The sequence below is a fragment of the Dermacentor andersoni genome, chromosome 10 (genome assembly GCF_023375885.2).
Source record: "Dermacentor andersoni chromosome 10, qqDerAnde1_hic_scaffold, whole genome shotgun sequence".
NCBI classification, from domain to species: Eukaryota; Metazoa; Arthropoda; class Arachnida; order Ixodida; family Ixodidae; genus Dermacentor; species Dermacentor andersoni.
In genome coordinates this window covers 79857862-79881881 of record NC_092823.1, presented here as the reverse complement: position 1 = coordinate 79881881, position 24020 = coordinate 79857862, and the positions used below count along the sequence as shown (strand labels likewise).

Below are 24020 nucleotides of genomic sequence, written 5' to 3'. Positions count from 1 at the left end.
GTAATCGCTATCGTGCTCACGTATCACTCTTTCAAGCATGCTTCCAGTGAACGAGTACATCCTCACTCCATATCGAAAAATTCTGATAAAAATTGTTACACGGCGTTTTCCGCGTTGTCATTTCACAATTAGGCACTCTTACCAGTGATCTTTCCATTGCATTAAAAAATTAATACCATGAAAATTGGTTGCCAGACCCTTTAAGATTGTTCCCAATTTGCTAAAATTGACGCTTATATCGGTTTTCCTAGCGCAAAGAAGCACTTGGTCAATGTTATGCCTGCAGGTTCCTTTTTTTTTGTTTTCTGTGCTAGCAAAGAACTAAATTAGTCGGCACAATCCTTGTCAAGTTGTCGCCTTGGCAATGAAAATTACGTGACCTTTGTAGAGATCATATACTACGTTGCCACCGTCTAATCTACCTGAAAGCTTCGCTCATTATTGATTTGTCCGAAAGCCATGAGAAATGGAGGTGGCGCTTTCAGATTAGCGCTAAGGAGCCCAGACGCTCTCATATGTTCGCCGTTATGCATATGATATTGACTGCTGCTTTCTAAACATCGTCATAAAATTTAGTGGAGTAACTTTTGTCAAGTTAAATTACTGCTACTCTTGCCAACGCCTGCCCATGGGACGTACTTAGTGAAACTGCAGCACACGTACAACTGCGTTAAAGCCATTCTTTTATTATTAAATGATGTTTAGATGGCGCCTTTAATCGGCGCCGGCTACTCCTATTCAAATAGAAATGCGCAATTCTACAGTCCACAGATATGAAATAGATATGGATGAAAATCACACTAAAGCTGAAAGTCAATTGAGAAACACAGCAACACAACGTCCAGTCACATAAATACACTAAAGTCAGGACACATAAGAAAACACGTAATAGGTGCGTTTTAATGAATGGTGGGAGGGGAACTGTCTGAGTAAATTGCACGAATATTTATTATTGTAAATACCGTATTTATTGCAAATAGGCCCCCTGTAGTTTCTTGCTCCTCACTGTGTGCTTTCTCCAATTCTGTTCTCTCTTCATTGTTCATTATTCAGGTGGACAATTTTCAGGTGTCATAGTTTAGCTGGCCATCACCAGTGCAGCCAGCTAAATTCGCTTTCTTCCAACAAGGGCAAATGCAGTCGTTTTTTCCTCAAGCAGACGCGAACTGACGCGGACGCGTAGTAAGCCGCATCGGTCGCTTATGTGTTCTTGGCGCGATGGCGAAGACGTTTTGTGCGCGTGCGTGGTAGAGGTTATCGCCCCAGTGCCTCCATTTGCCAAGAGATATTCGCCTGCCGTGACGTCCTCCTTAGAAATTGCATGCCAGCCGAGAGGCTGCTGGCACCCCTTGGAGTCTGACTCGCCCACAAGTTGGACTCTCGGCACCGGGAATTCGAAAGAAAGCAGGATTCTCTTCGCCAGCCCTCAAGCAGCTATATCTACTCATGCTGCACGATACATATAAGGGCCATCTTCAGATTTACACTGCTGGCTCGACAACTCTGAGTGGATCTGCAGGAGCTGTGATCTTCCCCGAAAGAAGCCCTGACCACTCAGTTTAACACCTCTCGCCGGACAGCGTTGATGGCTGCGGAGCTTGGTGCACTTCGCAGCGCGCACTTCGCATGATTCATGAACCATCACGAAGATGGAGCTTATTTACCGATCCCAAGGCAGCCCTGCAATGTCTGCTATCCGCCCTACTTAGCTGACCACAAGACTAACTAGGGCTGGAAATAAGACAGCTGTATCACCAACTATCAGAGAAAAGACCTGAACATAACTTTTCAAAGGTTTTTAGGCCACTGCGGCATCATGTGCAACGAACATACTGATGAAGCTGCTAGGACGGCTCACGAAGATACCGTGAAGGAACTCATCCCGCAATCAAGAACCGATGCAGCAACAAAGCTTCGCATACTCCAGCGCGGTGCCGCACGATCCATGTGGAACCCGCCAGGTTTCCGGCATATTCGTCTACACCGCCTGGACTTACCCCTCCGAGTGCGCGTTCCATCTGGACTATGCAGAATCGAGACAACTGTTCTCTGTCGACTGTGGCTTGGAGTATCTTTTACGAATGCACTTGGCTAACGCATCGGAATGGTTGACATTGCTGCCTGTGACAGTTGCGGCAGCCAGGAAACTATCTATTATGTACTTTGCTGTTGTCCTCGCTGCAGTTGCTAGAGACAGTCGCTCGTGGCGGCGTTGGGACTCCTCGACGACCGGCCGCTTTCTGAGCAGACGATCTTGGAGTGCTGGCTGATACGTTCTTTACACCAGAAGGTGACGAATGTGCTACTGAAGTTCCGTCGGTCAACTGGCCTGTTCGGACAACTGCGACACCCTCACGTTCTTTTGCGCATGATGGTGGCTTTTTTTTTTTTCATCTCCCCCTTTTTCTCTGTGTCTACTTCTCTTCTGTCTCTTGCTGTCTCCCCTCACCCCTTCTGCAGTGCCCGGTTGCAAACTGGATATTTACGTATCTTCTGCTTAACCTTGCTGCCTCTCGCATCTCATTTGTCTATCTCCGTTTTACTGAGTACAGACTGCCGTCGCTTCATCATGGCTGCAGAGCCCACTTCTGTACAATCGATTTTGGCCGCCTTTTTGTAGCTTTTGAAATTGTAAACGCGTTATGGAAATTCATTTTTGAAGCAACTTCAGTGACTTCGAAGTCGCTAAAATGTCTCCAAATAATCTGTCACGTCATTGAAAAGGTCTCCGGTCACTAAAAAAAAGTTGTCGGTAAGCACACCAAAAAGCAACTAAATCTTGCGAATATCTGATAAACTGACAATCCGACAAACTGATAAACTCGAACTGTGGCTACTAACACCAAAACGCAACCCAACAACCGCTGTCAGCAGAGCAATCACTTGGCGGAAAGCTTGATCGCTGTGCCCTCACAGTCGAAAATGTCGCGTCCAGCTCGAGAGGAGGATTGCGAATAAGCATCTATAAACGTTGTGATGAAGTGCGTGAAGCGCCACGCTCCGAATTCAGACACTTGCCACTGCCGCGAGGAAAAGCGTCAGCAAAAGCGGAATGGAAGCTCTCTCCACGGTTCTTCAGTTGACAATAGAACGTTGCGAACAAAGTTGCTACAATGGAGCACATATGGTCTCTGAAACGTCAACTGTGCCCATTTTGAATTGTCTCTACAGCCATGGTGATTTGTTTCGGCCTAATTTTATTCTTTATACGATTGCTTTTGAGCGCCAGTGTCACCATGGCGCGCGGCCCACGCAAGCAATCGACCACGTGACCGCCGATGCACCTGCGCGGTGAGAACCAGCGAACGGGGCCCGCAGCCATCCTACTGAGGTGTCGGGCCGTGTGAGCGCCTACGCGACGTGATTGACGTGTTTGAACGGCACACTTCTTGAAGAGGTGCTTTGTTCCTGAGGTTCGCAGGAGCAGGTTATTTATGCACGCATGGGAAGATGTTCGACACGCTGCGCAGCGGAGCAGTGTGTGGAAGGCACACCGAGTAGCAAACGTTGCTCTGCCGGTTGGCTGTTTTCGGCAAACGTAACTTTCGCAAGCTGAATCAGTTTTTGCGGACGAATCTTAAAGAAACAGTAAAAGAAAACATGGTCTCCGATCCACGCTGTGAAGGTGGTTGGACAGTGAAGCTGTAAACGACAACTAGAACAATTACACATTGCGACGTAGCTTGAAATTGTTCACGTGGCGACATTCACGCGCGCTTTACATCATTATGAGCCAAAAACGTTTCGACGGCCTGCGACTTGGCATACGCCGCTACTCCGTGCACTTACAATGAGTGGACCAGATAGAAGAGAAATTCGGCGCACCTCGTATGCACGCTGTTCTTCAGGAGTCATCACTATATACGTGGCCTTTCCATAGTACTGTCACAACACAAACCACTTGCTAGGCAGGTTCTTCTTTTACGCAGTAAAGTGTAGTTACGTCACTCCCTGCTTCGTATGATACAGTCAAGCTGCCGTCGTCGCAGCAGCTTATGCAACAGTAATCTTACCGGGAAGCATATGCGGGGAGCGCTACTGTGCTTCGCATTGCATGTAGGGGCAGGGGCGCCTTATGATCAATTATGTGGTTCGGATGCTTGTATTGAGATTGTTCTTTATTGAAATGCATGCGGTTCTGTATGTTGTATGCGTGATTCCAAAGTGTATACGCACTGTTCGCAGTGGTGTACCACCTAGTTTTCGAGACGGGGGGGGGGGTGCAAGCCAACCACCCCGCTCTCTCTCTCTCCCCAAATCTCTCTCTCTCTCTCTCCACACACACACACACACACACAACCACACACACACACACACACATACATATATATATATATATATATATATATATATATATGATTTCATGAATACACCTAATTTACATATGGCTTGGCCATCTCCATTTCCCCCCCTTTAATGTCAACTAGAAAATCGACTATACCCCATTTGCTCTGTGATCCACACCGCTCTCTTCCTGTCTCTTAAGGTTACACCTAACATTTCTCGTTCCCTCGCTCTTTGCGCGGTCCCCAATTATTCCCGAGCTTCATTGTTAACCTACTAGTTTCTGCCTCATGTGGTAGCGCCGGTAGAATGCAATGATTGTACACATTTCTTTTCAATTACAGTGGTAAGCTCCTAGTCAGGATTCGGTAATGCCTGCCGTACGCACTCCAACCAATTTTTATTTTTCTTAAATATCCATCTCATGATTAGGGTCATCTACGAGTAATTGACCTAGATGAGCATAACCCTGCTGCAGCCTGCCACGTGAGGCTTCCTGCAATGGGAGCGAATGTCTCAGTCGTAGTTGTGTCCTCGGCCGCTTGGCCGGGGCGAAGGTCGCTAGTTGTCAGGGACAGGACGCGTCAGTTTCCACGGGCGACGGTGTTCGAAGCGCGTTCCTCACGCATTTTTTATGCCCAACCTAGAGAACAGTCCCCGACGGATGACGCCGGGAAGGTTTACAGCGTTTTCGATGCATGCCGATGGCCGCACCTTTTTTTTTATCCAGTGGCCGTGCTCCTTCAGACTCTCTCTCTCTACACACACACACACACACATATATATATATATATATATATATATATATATATATATATATATATATATATATATATATATATATATATATGGGAAATTTCAGTTTGCCATGGTATTGCATGAGGCTCAGAATGCGGCATTGAGAGCTATCTTTCTCATTGAGAGATCTGGTTATCGATCACACCTAATGAACCAATGAACCATTACAGTTACAGTCCAGTGTCGCCAAAGTTTTTTTGGAGTGTGTCGCTGACGTAGGCAAAAAAATAGGTAAAATTGTCGCTATAACTGCCAATCGGATATTAAATAGAGTTAGCGTTTTGGAACATTCGAGTACAAGTTACCATGAAGTAAATCATTTTTCTAGATGTTCTATGCTTGTCTAATGTCCGTGAAGGTACGAATAAACAATGAATGCATCAGCGGGCTGTAGGAAGGCTTTTATCTTATTCATATATTCACGCAACAGTTGATAACAGCTGAATTTCTGCGTTTACTTTCAGATTGTAAGGGGACAAACGCTGAACAAATAAAAAAAAAAAAACAACAGCGTAGTTTTCTTAGCCGCTCAGTCTATATTATTCCCCAGTTTTCCTGGTTGCCGACTTCCGTAATGGGAGAACTAGATTCTGCGGAACACGCTTGGCTGTGTGTCGTGAATACGATGACGACGATTGCCCGAACTTCACACAGATCGAGTACTCCGATTCCACCCTTGATCTACCTGAAAGGCGCCGTCAGGTATTGATTGGTCCGAAAGCCGTGACAAACGGAAGCAATTTGTTCATATTCGCGTGAACTACTGCAGCCGCTGCGATATCTACGCCTTTCTACACAGTTGGTCAGTCTTATTCGCCTGCTGTGTTCAAGATCTGAACATAGAACTGATTTCGATTGGTTTTGGTGGATTAATTTACTACTACGCCGTCAAACGTCCACAAATCGAAGTAGATGGTGATGCCGCACAACGGCGCAGCATATAAACAGGATCAAATCGCTTTTCTTTAAGAATAAAAAAGAAAACCATCAATTGTGTCAGCCCAATGTCATGACAGCCTGTGATGACCACTGTGCTGTGGAGCACAATCATAGTGCGAAGACTATCAATGTGAAGCCAACGGTCTCTTCATAATGGTCACCTTGATTATGTGTCGTGAGTTTTCGGCGCTTACATGTAGCTTTTGAAAAATAACCCGCCTCCTAAAAGGCCATTCTTGAAGGAACTTTCCTAACGTCTAAGTGGCTAAAATTTCACTAGTTATTCATTGAAGTCGCTAAAGAAGTCCCTGGTCGCTAAATAGAAAACTCTGTCGCTAAACGCACGAGAAAGTAGCTAAATCAAGCAAATAAAACGCTAACGAGGCTACATTGATTACAAAGCGGTAAATTTTGAGAAGCAACGTCAACTTTGTGTTTTGAAGATGGTTAGTCTAGTCTGCCCCGACAAACACGAAATGGAGCAAGCAGCAAAAGGTGAAACTTGTTTTATACTTCCCCGTGACAGCCTCCTCTGCAATGCAAGCGTCCAAGGCACGTCTCACAGATGATCCGCACCGCGAAAACCATGTATGTACACTTAGCTGCTTCGTGAAGGAAGCCGAGCGTCATCTGCTACAGCGCCTAGAAGCGAGGCCGGAAAGGCAATCCTACCTGCCAAAGCAAGATATATGTAAGACGAAGAGCATATTTATGTGGGTGTTATTATGAAAAAAACTTGGCCTTCGCTGTTGTTTTATTGGATTTGCCAGTATGCAGCTGACAGTGCCCGCTTACAGAAGTGTGTGTGTGTGGGGGCAATGGCCTACATTGCCCCCCCCCCCCCTACCTCTGACAGTGGGGGCATTCAAATTGTCCCCCCTGCCCCCACCGGTAGATACGGTTATGACTGTTCGCTTCACTATACTAAGTGCTTGTAGCCTCTGCCTTACGAGTGTATGAGGCATTGCATTTGTAGGTATAAGCAATACATGATGATAGTTCTCTCGCCGTTACACTCCGAAGAGATCCCAGGAACTTACCCATAGGCACCTTCGCTGTAAAAAAAAGGAAAACGAAGTTTCGTCTGTAATAATAAACTGTACTTCTAATATTAGCGTACTTTCACAGGCGCATGAACCGAACGTACAGTTAGGCTAAACCTCAGCTACTGTGTCAGATAGGCCCGCTTATACGAAAGGGTCAGTGTAGTTATTTCCTAAAACATGGTGTGTGCACATCAATATATCCTCTTTGCGACCAGTGTCCGCATTTGTGGATATTTTTTCTAAAGTGAAGTACTCCTGAGCGAAAGTTGCAAGACATTAGAATTGCGCGCCTTCCTCAATCTGGACATTCGCTTACTCAGCTTTCGATGGAGGAAGCTAGATCATGGCTGATGCCACCATTAAAGAAGAAGATGGCAGAAAGCGTTTTCAGAAATCTTCCTGTTTGCTACCTGTGTCCAGATATGTGAACTTCTTTTCTTAAGCCTAGTACGCCTCAACGACAACTTCTGAGGTGCTTTCACGCGAGCAAGTCGGCCTGCATCATTGTTTACGCTTCCAAAGGAGGCTGCCGTATCTGAGTAGAGACAGAAAGAAAGAAAGAAAGAAAGAAAGGAATTGCTGCAAACACCGCGAGAAATGTTTTCACAACTTGTGCCCACATATGGCGGCATGGTTTTCTGATTTCAAAACGTTTTTTGTCCCCAATTTCTTTTTGTGAGCTCCTTAAATAGTGGAAAATAATGTTTCAGTGATACTTACCCATTTTCCTGACTACAATGCCTTCGGTACGGAAGAGGATATAGATATAAGCTGGTCCCTTTGCTGACAATTGTCATCATCATGAGCCTATTTTTATGTCCACTGCAGGAGGAGGGCTTTTCCCAGCGATCTGCAATTACCCTGTCTTGCGCTAGCTGATTCCAATTGCGCCTGCTAATTTCCTAATTTCATCCCCAACTAATTTTCCACCATCTTCGACCGCGCTTCATTTCCCTTGACACCCATTCTGTAACTCTAATGGTGCACCACTTATGTATCCTGCGCACCACACCACCGCTTTCTTCCTATCTCTTAACGATACGCCTAACTTTTTTCGTTCCATCGCTCTGTGCACATTAACTTTGTGATGTGCCAAGTGCGCGAGTGCTGTGGTCGCAGTAGGTCAGCGATGCGAAGGCAGCGATATGACGCTGCAGCGGTGGCACGAGCTCGCCGAAGAGGTAATTCGTAGAGCAACAACAAGCGAGCAAATAAAAGAGGAGGATGAAGAAGTCAGGGAGACGTGGAACAATAAGCCTGCGTGGAGGAAGGAGTTCGCCAGTGCTCCAGGCGCAAGAGTGAAGTCATCAGGCCTCAGGCCCGTGCTTCGGGTCTTCTACTGGACCAGGGTGGCCTTCCAGGGACGTGTCACCGCGTTCTCACGAACCGCGTTCTCATCATCGCACGCAGGAAGATGCCGAGCGACGTCGGGGAAATGAAGTCCATGCACCGGGAGCAGAGGAGAAAACATTTGACTTGGTGTCCGGTGTCGAGACCTCTGCCGTGCCATGGCTACCTGCCCTTGTTCTCAACGTCTCAACCGGATTTATGTTGCATGAATGGATCCCGGGTGTTCGCCTGAGGGTGACCAGGATTTTTCTTCAACAGTGCCTGTCCTGAACACCGCTTCTATGCTCCGAGGGCTGCCTCCGTCGCCACCTCGTGTTCATCTCGCAACTCCACTGCAGACCATGAAACTCTAGGCCATTTCTGACCTTAACACTTTCTTTGGACACTTCATTATTTTTTCGTATGTGTGTGTTTGATTAGTTTGTAAAGTTTCTGTTCCTTTTTTACCTGGATGTTCTGGATGGCTTGCAGTGTGATAACGAACGACTTCGTCACTTAATGGCTGAGGCAGTGCCTCAGCCAGGATTATTTATTTAAAGAACCTCATCACAAAATTGTTCTCGAGCTGTTTGGTTAACCTCCCAGTTTCTGCCCCATATGTTAACAAAGGTAGAATGCGTTGAGCCTACACATTTCTCTTCAACGACAGTGGTAAGTTCCCAGTCAGGATCTGATAATGCCTACCGTATGCACTCCAACTCATTTTTTTATTCTCTAAACTTCCTTCTCACGACCAAGGTTCCCCGTGAGTAATTGACCTACATAAACATAGTCTTGCGCAGACTCTATAGGCTCACTGACAATGATGAATTCTTGTTCCCTAGCCACCAGGCTATTCAACATTACCTTTGTCTTCTGCGTATTAAACTTCAACCCCACTCTTACCCTTTCTCGGTTGATGTCCCCAATCATTTGTTGCAATTCATCACCAGTGTTGCTTGAACCGGACAATGCCATGTGCAAACAGAAGGCTGTTGAGATATTCCCCGATGATCCAGACTCATAAGCCTTCCCAGTCTAATAGCTGGAATTCTCCTAAGCATGCATTGAATAGCATTGGAAAGATTGTGTCTCACTGCCTGACCCCTTTCTTGATAGGTAATTTTATAATTCTTTTCTGGAGAAACTAAGTGGCAATGAAATCATCGTAGGTATTTTTCAGATATTTGCGTAGATCTCCTGTACTCCTTGATTCACTAATGCCTCCATAATTGCTGGTATCTGTACTGAATCAAATTACTTCCCATAATCTGATAAAACTGATAATACCTGAGCCATGCATGAACTACTGTTATCGTGCCCCATTATTAAGGCGAAAGCCCTGAGTGGCTCATGGGTCGATAGATCCGTCGTCCGGCGTCATCGAAAAATTGACGGTACGGCATTATGACACCAAAATTCCATGGCACGAAAATTGATGGTGCCACCCACGACCACTGGTGGGACTCGAACCCACGACCATTGGTGGGATTGGCACCCACTGATATTGGGGGGAATCGTACCCACAACCATTGGTATTATTTACGGCGATTAAGGCACTCGAACCCACGGCCTTTGGCGGGAATCGAACGCTCGAGCTTTGGTGGAACAAAAATTCAATGGCACCAAAATTGATAGTGCCATCATTGATGGTCGAACCCACTACCATTGGTGAAAGTAGAACCTATAACTTTTGGTGTTGAAGCAGATTTAATTAAGGTAGAGCTAATTAAGGCACTGGAATTCACGAGCTTTGCAAGTAATAGGAAGCAACGATGCATTAGAATGAAAATGTCAAGTAATATAATGAATGGCTCGTGAACGGGCAGGCATCCGCCTTCATTATCCGCCTTCATCCTCTTTAGCGTATGCTATAATTACTATAAACTTTTTTTAAGGCAAAGGCTTAACTGGCTCATGAGTAAAAAAAAAAACGTTGTCCGGCAGTGTCGAAAAACTGACAGTCCGGCGTTATTGCACCAAAATTCACTGGCACCAAAATTGACGGTGTTATCCACGACGTTTGCTGGGAGTCGATCCCACAACCTTTGGCTTAGTTAAGTGAATTAAGGCTCAGTTAATTGAAGCACGCGAACCTGCTACCTTTAGTGGAAGCCGAACCCTAGACCTTTGGTGGGACAAAATTCAATGGCACCAAAATTGATGGTGCCGCCATTGATGGTCGTCCTCACGTCTATTGGTGTTAATTAAGGCAAAGTTAGTTAAGCCACCCGAACCCACGACCTTTTGTGGGAGAAAACAACTAATATGAAGTAACAACGCATTGTAATGAGAATGTCAAATAATTTACCAAATGTCTCGTGAGCGCGTAATCTTTCGCCGTCATTCTCTTTAGCGTATGCTAAAGTGACCGTCAAGTTTTTATAGATTATTGTAGATCGATAATACAGATTATTTATGCAAAACGTATCCTTCGTTCATCATCATTATTGATTCACCTTTAAGGGTTTCTTCCGCAGTATTACAGATCATTACAGTATTACAGATATTATAACATCGTATCAAAAGAAAAGAAAGCACAAATTCATCGCACAACTAATGAAATATGCAAAAAAAGATACAACGTTTCTGTAAGAGGTGGCGTGGTGAGTGAGCTCATGTGATGGCGTAGCAATGACATTTAAAGGCTCAATTGCTGTCAAAATATCACAGCTGGTGCTGGTCTGCCAATTCCAGCTAAATGAGCATGCCTTCAGCACCTACCGACCTTAGTTTCACAATTGCAACATGTTCGTAGACGAAACGTATCAAATCTTTATGTTAGAGTATCAAATAATGATATGCTAAGTAGTATTTACTATGGGTTTTGTGATGAAGGTCGCCGCTACTACGTGCAGCCGGAAAAACTTATTATCTCACTGCTTTTTTGTATAAAATTCTGGCGCATATCTTGTCCCAATCACAGTGTAAAGAGAGAAAGCACAGTTCAAAACGTGGCCTTCATGCTTTGTTCGTCAGAGTCACGTCACTGTGTGAAGCTTTAAAATAGCTTTTTTTTTTCGTATTCTATGATTGCGCATTGTGAAAAAAACGTGACAGACCTCTCGAAGACGTTGCTTGTCAACGGCGGTGGAACCGCGTACCACCGGCTGACAGCGTTGTCACCTGCTTGTCCGCGAAAGGACAGAGAAACGGCATACGCACCGTCGCTCACTCTCACGTGTAGGATTCAAGCAGGCTGCGGCTTGTTCATGGTCTGGCTCCACCCGTCTCGTACCACTGCGCACCGAGACGCAAAGCGGGCGCGAGTCCCGGCGTTTCTCATTGTTGTCCCCGAGGTGCCCGCAAGCCGGTCGCACTTAAGCAGCCAGTCGAAACGGGAGGACGGCTCGCCGTGACCAACATTTCAGTTACGCGGCTGTTCGCAGGCCTTCTGCATCGCAACACTCGCGCTGGCAGAAGGCACCTAGCTGTGTGTGACGTCACCGTGACGCCAGAGACCGTCGGCGTCTCCAGCAGCCACTGAGGGGCGAGGTCGGTGGTGGCGGTTACGGGTTACGTAGGGCCATCGCATCCTTCGCGAATTTGCGGATCACGTCTCCTCGTGGCGCACGCGAGGAGCCCATGGATGCCGCCGCTCCGATGAAAGGGAGAGCGCGCTCTCGTATCAGGATCTCGCGAATCGAAAGTAGCTCTGTCCTAGATAAGTTCTTGCCGTTTTCGCGCAAGAGACGAAGGACCCGGTGACCTGGAGGCCGGGACGATGATGTCATCCTCAAATAGCGGTATCGTCAAAACAGAGGTGCCACCGCACTTGTCAGCGATCCCAGTGCCGTATTCGGCGCCGAGGTCGTGATGAAAGAAGGACGACGGCTGAGTTCTGCGGTATGAGTCGGCGACAGAAGCTGAAATGACACTGTGGTAAGTGAAACTATGATGTCTGTTTCGTTGAAAGCTTGATGAGTACACCGTATATTACGTCTGTCCAGTTTGTATGTACCTTTTCGTGACTGCTTCGAAAGCAGCAGTAACAGGTCAATGTCAACATCTAGTGCAGTATTACTGCGAAATAGTGCTCGTTTTTGTGCGTACATATTCATTTCTATTAGAAGCCATGACCTCTAGCAAGACCTTCACGGTGCTGTCTATTATGTAGACGATAATAACCAACAATTCCTTCTGCAAAGTGGACAGGGCCTCACAGTGCTAGACGAGTTGAAGGCTTTTAGGGAGGTTGGCCACGACAGCATTGAGCGAAAACTTTCCTGCTTTTGTGCCAGAAATTATTCTTATTTTGTTCCCATGAGTACGTGAGACAGCAGAATAGATGTGGCCGCTGTCAAAGGGCACCGTCAAATTTCGCAAGCGCTATGTGTATTACAGAAACGTTGGTGTGCGGTCTAAACGTAACTAAATTGTATTTTCACTTCACTTTCTTTCAATCAGAGGTAATCGTTGGGACATCATTACTGCGTCTCTGAAGACATGAGAGGCAAACCTGATTTTCATGAAAGGTTACTCTGTGAAAATAAATGTAGGGGCAGAAATTTGTATCGTTGTAATTGCCGAGCATGAAAAATTCACATGAACGACTGCTACATTCAAATGGCAGTTCAACCTTAGTTTATATAAGCAGCCTAACTAGCCGCAATATCGTGCCAAATAAAATTTATATTCTTCGACCATTTGTTTCAGATCTTGATATCGCGAAATTTCTGGAGACGGCATTGTAATTGCCCTTCGATATGCTCATACAGGGTGTGTGGAATAGTTCTCAACTAAACCGATTCCTCTAACTAGTCTTCGATATCACTTTAGGTTGTTTACTAACGCGTCCCCATTTCGAAATAAAAATACTAATTGTTTTAACCATACCGTAAAAGCTTCGTTATTCTTTTTTGAAAATGTGTACCCACTACCATTAACGAAAAATAATCTTTTTAATTCGTGTGCTCCGTGCCCTTGGGAAACTGTCGTGAAAAATTTGAAGTTAAACAGGTACATTTGTACTTGCACCATGGATGCACTCGAGGACAGTGCCCATCGCAGCCAGCTATTGTAAACAGGAGCACAAAATATTGTGGGGTTTAACGCACTGGTGGGCTCCGGAATCATTTTTGACCACCTGAGGTTCTTTAACGTGCGCTCTAAGCAGAGTACCACGAGTGGTTTTGCAATCCGCCTCTATCGGAATGTGGGCACGGTCGGGAATCGCACCAGCGACCTCGCGCTCAGCACCGCGATGCAATCGCCACTGAGCCACCAGGGGCGCAAAAATTTCAGCGATGAGGAGAGCGTCAGTCCAGGCTGTAATGCAGTGATTTGGCCTTGTTGGTAAGACATCGTGAGGCTTATAGCGCGTGAAAAAGACAAGGACAAAAAGAAGAGGTGACACACACAGGATGGGCACGCCAAAGTGTCCATCCCATTCATGTAGTTTCCCAGCAGCCACCCCCCTCCCATAACAAATGGGACTTCAAGCGTATCTGAAAAATTGTCTTTATTTAAAATTGCGCTATAATTTGGCAAACGGAATGCTTTAGCTAAGTGGAGAGAGAGCGAAGAAGAGCTCTTTAATGAACGAAAAAATGGAGACGCTTGCAGAAGAAGCCGCGTCGATCGCCGGCACCGAATGCGATGCCTTAATGGATTGAAAAACGGGAAAGCGAGGTGGCAAACGGGGTGACAATTGAATACACACGTTTTTAAACACTGGCGAAACACAGCGCGAATGTAAGGGTGTGGATCAGAAAAGGTAACATAGCAGAAGCTTAAATAAACAAGAACAAGAATCACTGTTACGGCCATAGTCTCAATATTCGTAAGAAAGTAAGGCTACGCCTGTCATTTCAGTCAGAGAGGGCAAGGTGTCGATTGTGAATCTACATAGTGTGCCATAATAGGCTCATATTATATGCGAATTAAAAAGAAAGTACATTCACTGCTAATGAAAATAGCAGATAACGTAGGTAGGAGGTAGGTGTCCAAGCACTGTTTCTACTGCGAAGGCTCCTAGGAAGATGTCTGCTTTTTTAAGAACCTTCACTGCATAAATCGTCAGCTTCGCAACAAATTTTGCCTCGTTTACATTCTGTTTTCCAATTAAGACAACGAATTGAAAAATAGTACTTTTGACACAATAGAAGGGATTGCTAAAACAAAGGAAAGACCCAGTAATTTTAGTTCGTAATTTATTCAGATAATCGAGACATCGTACATTTCAGCCGTGAGGCCAAATAATCACAGAGTTTCGCTATTATGGGTAATTTCTTCTTGGTCAACCCGAGGACTTTCCAGCAACCTGTATATAGCGAAAATCCAACACGTATGTGCGAAAAACTTTATTTCACCGCATGACAAAAACACCACATATCGACAACTACGTGAATTCGTAACCATGATGCATTGTGCTTTCACACAGTACAACTTGCAGTTGACGATAATCTTAACCTCGCAGGCGTATCAACCATGTTGGATCCTGACGCCGCTGGAAGAGAGGGACCACTCACCCCTTAATTATTACGTCCCTGTTGACTGCCAAGAATCAATGGACACTCATACAAAACATTCGCAAAGTCCGCTTCATTTATAAAGGCTGGAGCTTACAGCGTTCAGTAGTTCCTGAATACTGAGACGTGACTTGCTTAGGTATGACCTAAATTTAGCTTTGGAACGCCGTAGTTGGCAAGACAGTCGGCCGGTACACTGGGCTCAGACTGAACTGAACAGTTAGGCTAAACAAATGCGGTTTCGAAAAGAATACGTGGCATTAAAAGCTACCATCGGACCTCCTCTACCAACGCGAGAAAATACTGTGTGAGGCCGTTCAGCCTACACAAAATCGCCAAGCGATCATTTGCACTTGAGCAGACGACGAAGTACCACTTTTGAGAGCTTAGCGTCATCGAATCAGCGTCGCCTTGATTCGGCTGCACTGCTGCCAGTGTTTTGCGGAGACGAGTCCTGTTTTCCGTGGCTCGTTGACTCTGCTGGAGTGTTGTATCGCACCCAGCATCCTCATTGCGGGAGAAATAGCACGGGCCTACAATGTTCGCACGCAAGCAAAACAAGTTTCTGCGAAGGATCGGTGCTAAGTGCCATACGGAATGTTTACTGGTGAGGTGACAGTGTTGGAAGCGTCGCTTGGAGGCGCTGCCGGAAGCAAGTCTGGCTTGTGTTTTCCGACGTGGACCGTCGTCATGCCATCTACAAAGTTCCTTCCGCTGCTGCCGATGGCGTTGATGCCCTTCTACGCAACCCTGCTGTTCAAGGCGGTGCACCACAAGACGCCGCTGGTGCGGCTCACATTTGAGGACGAGTACGATTACATTGTGGGTGAGTTTGCAGCGGTTTTATCCATATTGCTCCTGATATCTCAACTAAAATGGTTTATCAGAATTGTTCTTGGGATACTCGGTCCATATCTAAAGCTATAATTATAGCGTTGAAGGATGGACACAAGGAAAGTGACGGGACGAGCGCTGCAGTCGCCGCAGGTTTTGTCACCTAAATTGTATTCGTCTTGCTAACGCTATGGTTATTCCTTTATATTACCTAATCTAAATTACTTAGCGTTTTGTTTTCTGCATCTCAAATGCGATTTTATGACCTCATATGTCAGGCCTAAACATTTCAACTCTCAAAAATTTAACATCGGCGAACTAAAAATAACTGATGTTACGAGCTCTAACTTCTCAAGCGGTGACATATGTTGTCATAAGCTCCTCGAGGGGGATTTCTGGTTTATTGTGAACTACATTAGGTTTTTCAAAGTGCACACAAATCTCGGCACAACGGTGAAGTTTAAATAGACAACAGGGTTTGAAATATTGCTGTACCATTTCGTTTTCTGCATAAGATAGCGTTTTTATGTGTGACTGAAACGTAAACGTGAGAACAGATACACCGGGAACCTTCTTTTCTGTGTACACATAGTTTCATGATTTCCACAACAAACATTTCAGTCCTCAGCATCACGTTTCTATAAGATTTGCTTTAGCATTTGAGCGAATATTAAGGGAAGCTTTGATCAACACCGCGATTCTTTAAGTAGCGTGGGAGTTGCCTATTTTGTTTTTTATAAACGTATTTCCTAAGCGCGAACTAACAGCACACCATGCCAGTACTTCCTAGGTAGCGTAATATTTCCTAATACATCTTTTTTTGAGCGTCACCTAGGAGCCAGCATCCTCTCACCTAACGCAAACGCAAGACGGACAGGGGGAGGGCACGTCAAATACCTTCATCGCTGTCCAAGACTGTTAGACCACAGCGCACGAGAAATGCCCTCGAGCATAGTTAGCGATTAGCCTTCTGCATGTGCATCGTTGTGTAATATACTCAGGCATCAACTTTTGTCGTTCATGATTTTATTAACATATCTAAATGCTTAAAATACGAGGTTCTACGTCCCAAAGGCACAATATGGTAGTGAATTGCGCCATTTAAGGGGTTACAGATTAACTTCGACATGTGGGATTTTCTAACGCGCACTCAAAGGACAATGCGCGCAACGCAATCGGTTTTGCATCCTGGCTTCGAAAGAATGCGGTCGTCCATGAAGGCGGAAATTGAAAGCAACCTGACGTACCTTGGGTTCCGAGGAAAACGTTCACAAGTGCCCTGCCCGCTGTCTGTAGAATGCATACTCGAGTGAACTCTCATTCCAGTCATCTGCTGGTTTATCTTAGTCACCGCGTATGGCAGCTCCATAACCGTGGCGTTGCGTTGCGTTGCTAACCAAAAGGTTAGCGGGTTCGATCGCGGCAGCAGTGACTGTATTCTGATATGCGGGCAGCAAGCAAAAAAAGAAAAAAAGAAAAACGCTTGTGTACCGGGCATTGGGTTACACGCTGAAGATCTGTGGATGACCAAGATTAATTGCCGGCTACTGCGTTCCTCATAATCAGGGAACGTACTCTACGATGATCGCTTTCGGCGATAGTGTCGCCTCGGCGACGGTATCGCCGTCAGACACGCGCTGATTGACTGGTTGGGCAAAATCGGATGAGCTGATTGGCTGGAAGAGCACTAGGTCACGCGAAGGCGACAGTATCACCGACGTGATCGTCACAGAATACATCCTCAGATTGTCGTTGCGGCACCTAATATCTAAAATAAATATTTTGTCTGAGTGTGTGATTCCCGCAGATCTGGTGATAGAGGCAGCAAAACGCCCTCCTCGAAGTTCAGAAATGCCAGTTTTGAAACTCAGGTCTTGCGCGCGGATCCGTTTCGTGCTCGGCTGGGCGTGCGTCCTTTTCGGAATATTTTTATCATTGCTGATGTCGGTTAAGTGGTCCTCTCGGTGTCGGAAAATATATGATATTCTAATGCACCTCCTGTCTTACATATGTGTGTATCTTTGGAGGCTCGCTTCGTTGCGCGCGCTATGTTCACTGCATTGCTCAAGACCCGCACCGAAAAGTGAGGAAGCCAGCGTAGCGTTCAACCGTTCTCGTGCGTGCAATACATGCGAGGGAAGCTTAAAAAACGAGGAAGACGCTTTAAACACCCGAGCACAGAAATATTAAATTTCCACACGGTAGCCAAGACGCCATCGACTCTTGCGATACGCTGGCGATCGCGGTATGTGAAAACGGGGCACGCCTGAAATTCGAAAACGCGATGCATGCTCCTCACTCGGTAGCGTCATTTTTTCTTTACTCGCAAATAGACACTTGTTGCATCATTTACTTCAACCCTTTCCTTTCACTAAGGGAGTGTTCCGTTGCGTCATCAGCTGATATTGTCCGCTCTAACTAGAGGAGTCAGGCGTCCTCTCAGCCTTCACCTTTTGCGCCGTTTGTTTATGGTCTGTTTGTTTATACCAAATATACGTTCGATGCCCTGGCTATATTCAAGCGTTTACAGATGGTTCTTGCCAAAGAAATTCTTCTACAGCTGCCTTTGTCATTCCAGAATTGAACCAAATACAAATATTTAAACTATCTCACACGACGTCATCAACAACAGCAGAGCTTTTTGCAATATTGTCTTTGCTACGCTACATAAATTCAATGCATAAAGGGGAATAATGGGGCATCCTTTGTGACTCGCAGGCAGTTTTGTCTTCACTTCCCAGTGACATCAGCAATCCACAAAACATGGCGTTAGTTAACGAAATACTTATGGATCTCACAAAATCAAGTGAAGAAAATCGCACAGTAATGTTCCAATGGATACCTGGCCACTGCAATATCCCTGGAAATGTTGTAGCAGATAAGGCAGCTGGACAAGCGCATGTTAATAACGCCACATATGATCTTCCTCTAACGCAATGCGAATGGCGCCACATACTAAGACAGGTATCAGCCTGTGCTTGTAAAGTATAACTTGGTTTGATCAGAACACGAAATCTTCCGATTTATTTCACATTGACCCATTGCTTCACTTTCATATCCCGTCCACACTAAATACAACCAGAGCCTTTGAAACGATGAGTCACCGTCTGCGTCCCGGTATTGCGTACACAAAACACTTTCTACATAAAATTTGAAAAGCTGGTAGTGCAGAATGCAGTTGTGGCCACGCTGATGAAGATGTACAGCATCTTTTTCTAGAATGCCCGCTACATGACACACACACATAACGCTTAACACTTGATTTAGTGGCCTTAGATTGCAGGCCCTTCAGCCTCTGGAAGATCTCAGGTCCTTGGTCAACGTACTCATTGCAAAGACGAGCGTTACTGGCCCTTCGAAGATTCCTAGAAGCGAGCGATATTCTCGCAAAATATTGAATGGAATGCTTAAATGTGATAGCGCATTTTGTTTTTCTTTTACCCGACTTTGACCGATCCAGTGCTTGGTTTTTTGTAACCTCATAAGACTAATCAGTGATTTCTTATGTGCCCTTATTTCAGTCACGTTAAGTGACCGGGTTTTGTGTTTACTTAAGTGCACATATGTAACTGGACTCTGTGTTGCTGCATTACTCTGTTGACTTATGTTTTAGTGTGGCATTAGTCTACTTACGAGACTGAACTTTGTGTTCTTATGATTTGGAGTTGTCCTTCAGTTATAGTGTGACATTGGTGCACTTATGTTACCGGAATTACTGTTGTTATGATTTCACTATTCCTGTTACGATTTGTTCGTTTTTTTTAAAATCCCTATGTGAAAAGGAGTAGTCGGTGACAATTAAAGGTGACAACATCTTCTAAATACCACATAATAACAAATACCAAATGTGTAATATCAATAACATATGAAAAAAAAATATAGCAATGCCCTTTGTTTTAAGCGGCAGCGCGCCTAAAATACGAAGAAAACAGGTAAGTTAACAAACAGGTGCTTCACTTGCCGATGTCCTTCCGATCGTATGTGCGCTGAAGTCTAACACTCAATAATTACCAACTCGCCCAACTTACACTTCTTACAGAGTTTCGCAGTTTCAATTCACAGTGCTGTACTTCACGCATTTATTTCAAGTGGCTGGATAGGTGCTTTTCAAGTACGCTAGACATAAAATAGCCGAAGTTTTCATGTCACACGTTCGTGTGGAGAGTTTCGCGTGATGTCTACGTTCTGTAAACTTGAAAAAACTTACTAAAAATTAAGAATAATTGTTGCATTCTGCCCCTTTAAGTTTTTTATTATTCTGAAGGTGCAAGAAACGTGGCGAAACGAAAATTTAAATTGACAGAGTTAGTTGGTGCCCGAAGTGGCTCTCGCGCAATGCGATCTTCATTCCCCTTTTGCTTTCACCCTTGCCACCGGCCATTCCTCAACGCGAGAGCAGTAGGTGGTGGTTCGGCCGGCGCCGTGGTGGCTAGTCGCCTTTCCGAAGACCCAGAAGTGAGCGTCCTCCTCCTGGAAGCCGGCCGGGTGCCCAACTTCTTCCTCGACGTGCCACTGCTGGCGGCCGAGATCCAGCAGACCAAGTTCGACTGGGCCTACCTCACCGTGCCCCAGGAGGCTGCCTGCTTCGGACTAAAGAATAGGGTATGCGCGCACGCATTCTCTCCTCAAAGGAAATCGCTACAAAAACTAGCACCATCAGTGATAATTAATGGTCAAGCAGTGGTGGAACAAGGGAAATGTCTCGGGGCGGAGCCAAAGTTTTGTCAAGGAGAGTTGTTGAAGCCAACTCCCGTACTAGAACGTTCCTCCACTGAACACTCCGCCTTCACCCAAGAAACCCCATGGTAAGTGGTAAGATTAAGATTTCTTATGACTTCATTCAATTCATCGTGCCGTTTGTCATGGTCTTCGTGGGGTGGCCGGGGTCTCAACTCAACTTCGCGGTGGCCCGGACCCGGGTCTCAACGTCTCGGCAGAGCAGGAGTGTTTTCACGACAAATACGCATTCGAGCGTAAATCACACTTGGGCACGGGAGGACGAGCAAGCAAATGTTGTTGGAGCACTTACAATGAAAGGAAGCGGTTTTACCAACCTGCACGTAAAACAAGAGGGGGATTCGTGAGCGGTTGCATCTGAGCCGCTGTACCGTGCCCACTAAGGGTTCGCAGGCGATGTTGGTCTTTCAAGCGCTGCCGTGACATTGATGTCAGCGACGATGTTGCTGGCGTGGTTCTGTAGACGCCGACGTTGGCGCACAGATTAGGCAGACAGCACTAATCATCGTAGTTCTTCGCCGGCGTCGATGGCGGCACAGGCGATGTCGTTGCAGGAAAAGTAGCAGCCTCAGCACGCGTGAAACAGGTGCCGTCAACAATCCGGAACTGCACGTAAAACAAGAAGGCGTTCACGAGCGACCTCATCTAGGTCGCTCTCCCGTGCCCACTGTTGTGGCTGTCAGGGTGTCGTTTCTTCGTCCCCGCAAGAGTTGCTATAGTGTGCTGCCATGCGCGAGCGTGTAGGTAGAACGCAGCCGGAGTAGTTCCAGCTCACTACAATGCCTTGATATTGCGCTCATAGCTCATATTCTGCTCGTAGTGTGCTCATAGCGTGAGTACCGCACATCTAACACAGCTGGTGGAAGCGGAAGGCAGAGCGATGTTTTTTCTCCGCCAGTGAGCTTAGCGTTGACGGTGGGTCCACCTCGCTTTGTCGTTTACGCAGCCAAATGCCCTCCGGCAACCCTGGTGACCCTCTAACCCTACGCGTGCCAGCCGCGCATATGACGTCAGCGGCACAGCACGTTGAAGGTGGAGGTGACGCCGACGGCGCGAATGCTCCTCGAGCGTCCGTGTAATGGCTATCGTAATAAAACTGCTGGAAGCACACATATTACTGTGATTCCACTCCAGTTATCATTAAGCGTGACCAAACATACGTGAAATGTGGCTTGGGCTCTAGAAAAATGCAGTTAGAGCGGACTGCAAGAAACTGCCGAACAGAACAACGATCCGATAGTTATTTACTAAATTCATTAAACATACTCGTTTAGTGTGCGTCCAGCAGCCTTTCATTTAAAGAGCATTTCAGTCAGTGCTATTCACTTGAATACGTCACTTATTTTAGGTTCTCTTATAATACTTCAACAGGAATGTTTGCAGAGGTCGCTTAAATACCCGTGCAAGTTAGCCAGCTCTGTTAAAAAAAAATTAATTATGGGGTTTTACGTGCCAAAACCACTTTCTGATTATGAGGCACGCCGTAGTGGAGGACTGCGGAAATTTCGACCACCTGGGGTTCTTTAACGTGCACCTAAATCTAAGTACACGGGTGTTTTCGCATTTCGCCCCCAACGAAATGCGGTCGCCGTGGCCGGGATTCGATCCCGCGACCTCGTGCTCAGCAGCGTAACACCATAGCCACTGAGTAACCACGGCGGGTTGCCAGCTCTGTGCCCTTCAAACGACGCTGCGTCACGTTGCGCCTCAAAGTAAGCGTCTTACTTTTCCACATACAGTGGACCGGAAAGTGTTAAGGAACGTTGCACAGAACTTCCTACTAATTTGGAATTATAAAAACTCACACGCGGTAACAATAATGCCTCAATATTCTCATTAAATGCAACTGTAGTCCGCAGGTTAGAGCTGTCAGTTATTCACATCGATCGTGCATCTTTCGCGTTATTAGGTCACTAATAGGTTCGCGGAATGCCGAAGGTTTTAATAAATGAAGCTATTTACATTTTAATATTACTATTTACAAACCATTCATAAACTCTGCGTTACAGCAATAGCTTTCTTAATAAAATATCCCCCAGTCACCCGCCGTGGTTGCTCAGTGGCTATGGTGTTGGGCTGCTGAGCACGAGGTCGCGGGATCGAATCCCGGCCACGGCGGCCGCATTTCGATGGGGCCGAAATGCGAAAACACCCGTTTTCTTAGATTTATGTGCACGTTAAAGAACCCCAGGTGGTCGAAATTTCCGGAGTCCTCCACTACGGCGTGCCTCATAATCAGAAAGTGGTTTTGGCACGTAAAACCCCATAATTTAATTTTTAATCCCCCAGTTTTCTTAAGTGAACGACCTGGCTCCGGAGCGCCGCTGTAAGGCCAAAGCACACATACGCTTGCCGGCGCGTGCAAGCTCGCGCCAGCACACCTGCGCATGCGCAGATGGTGCTGTGCAGATTGTACGCGTCCAAGCGCGGTGCAAGCGCGGATATCTGTTCCAAACAGATATCGGTGCTGGGCTTCCTCGCGTTTCCACGCGCCTGCGTTTACGCATCAACGGCGTGGTACAATCAACACCCAGTGAAGCAGACTCATCTCATGCTGCAAGAATGTATCCTTCCTTTATTTTTTTACGCTGATCTAACGACTAAAAATAAAACACTTGCGTTTATCAGTATTTCGGTACTTTCGAGCACTGTCAATAACAAGGTATGAACAATGTCTGTCAAAACGTCCACGAGGGAGCCAAGTCGGCGCGTGAGGACGCGCGTCTCTTGTAGATTCAAACCGCCATTCCTCGCTAGGGGCGGCAAATGCAAGGCGCGCAGTCGGCGCAGTCTCGAGCTTGCGTGCGTCGGCAAGCGTACGCGTGGTCTGGCTTTTAGGCTGCCAGATGGCATGAGCATTGACTGACGCCACCAAAACCGCAGCTGGAGGCAACGGAGTCTTGAAGAAATGAGAGTAGAAACAAGGTCACGCCGTTGTCGTCAAACCTCGTCGTCATGCTGTCGTCATTGCCTGCAGTCTGTCGTCTTAACCCCGTCGTCGCTGTGGCATCGCCGTCATTCGGCCTTCATCATTCCGTCGCCCATAAGACCATCGTCGTTGCGCCCTCTTCATCTCTATCGTCACCATGTCATCATCACCACCTCCGTCGTCGTTATGCGACCATCACCGCGTCGTCTTGTGGTCGTCGAAGGCGCTCGCATTATGCGTAATCGGACGTCTTAACGGGCTTACACCACGCAGCTATCGCTTGATTTGATTAATCACCCGTCCATTGTTTCTGCAAAAGTTGTCTAGATGAGACTCAAAACAACCTTTTCTCTTTTGCACTGAAGATATTTTAATACACAATTAAGTAACGGCAATTTTAGGTTAGCGTCGATAATTCCAGGAAGGGTAAACACCATTCCTTATGAAGGGCATTTTGAAGACGTTCACCTTTGCTTCTTACCATGGATGCTATATTAGTACAAAAACAATCAAACGTTTCTGAAGAAAGAAAGAACAACGCTTTGGCCCAATATTTATTTAGTAATTACTATCGTGAACCACGCACAACTGAAACTTGCTACAGCAATCAGAAAATGAGAGAAACGGGACGATTATATTCGCTTGGACTTTCCT

At 46.1% G+C, this 24020-nt stretch overlaps 1 protein-coding gene across 1 annotated transcript in view; it reads left to right on the top strand.

The window, feature by feature from the left end:
• The first annotated feature begins 15556 nt into the window (after positions 1 to 15556).
• Positions 15557 to 24020, top strand: part of LOC126544119 (L-sorbose 1-dehydrogenase-like) — a 48304-nt gene continuing 39840 nt past the window's right edge. The window contains exons 1-2 of the mRNA XM_050191345.3: positions 15557 to 15692; positions 20100 to 20302. Coding sequence (XP_050047302.3) covers positions 15557 to 15692; positions 20100 to 20302 — 339 coding nt within the window. The remainder of the gene's footprint in view (positions 15693 to 20099; positions 20303 to 24020) is intronic.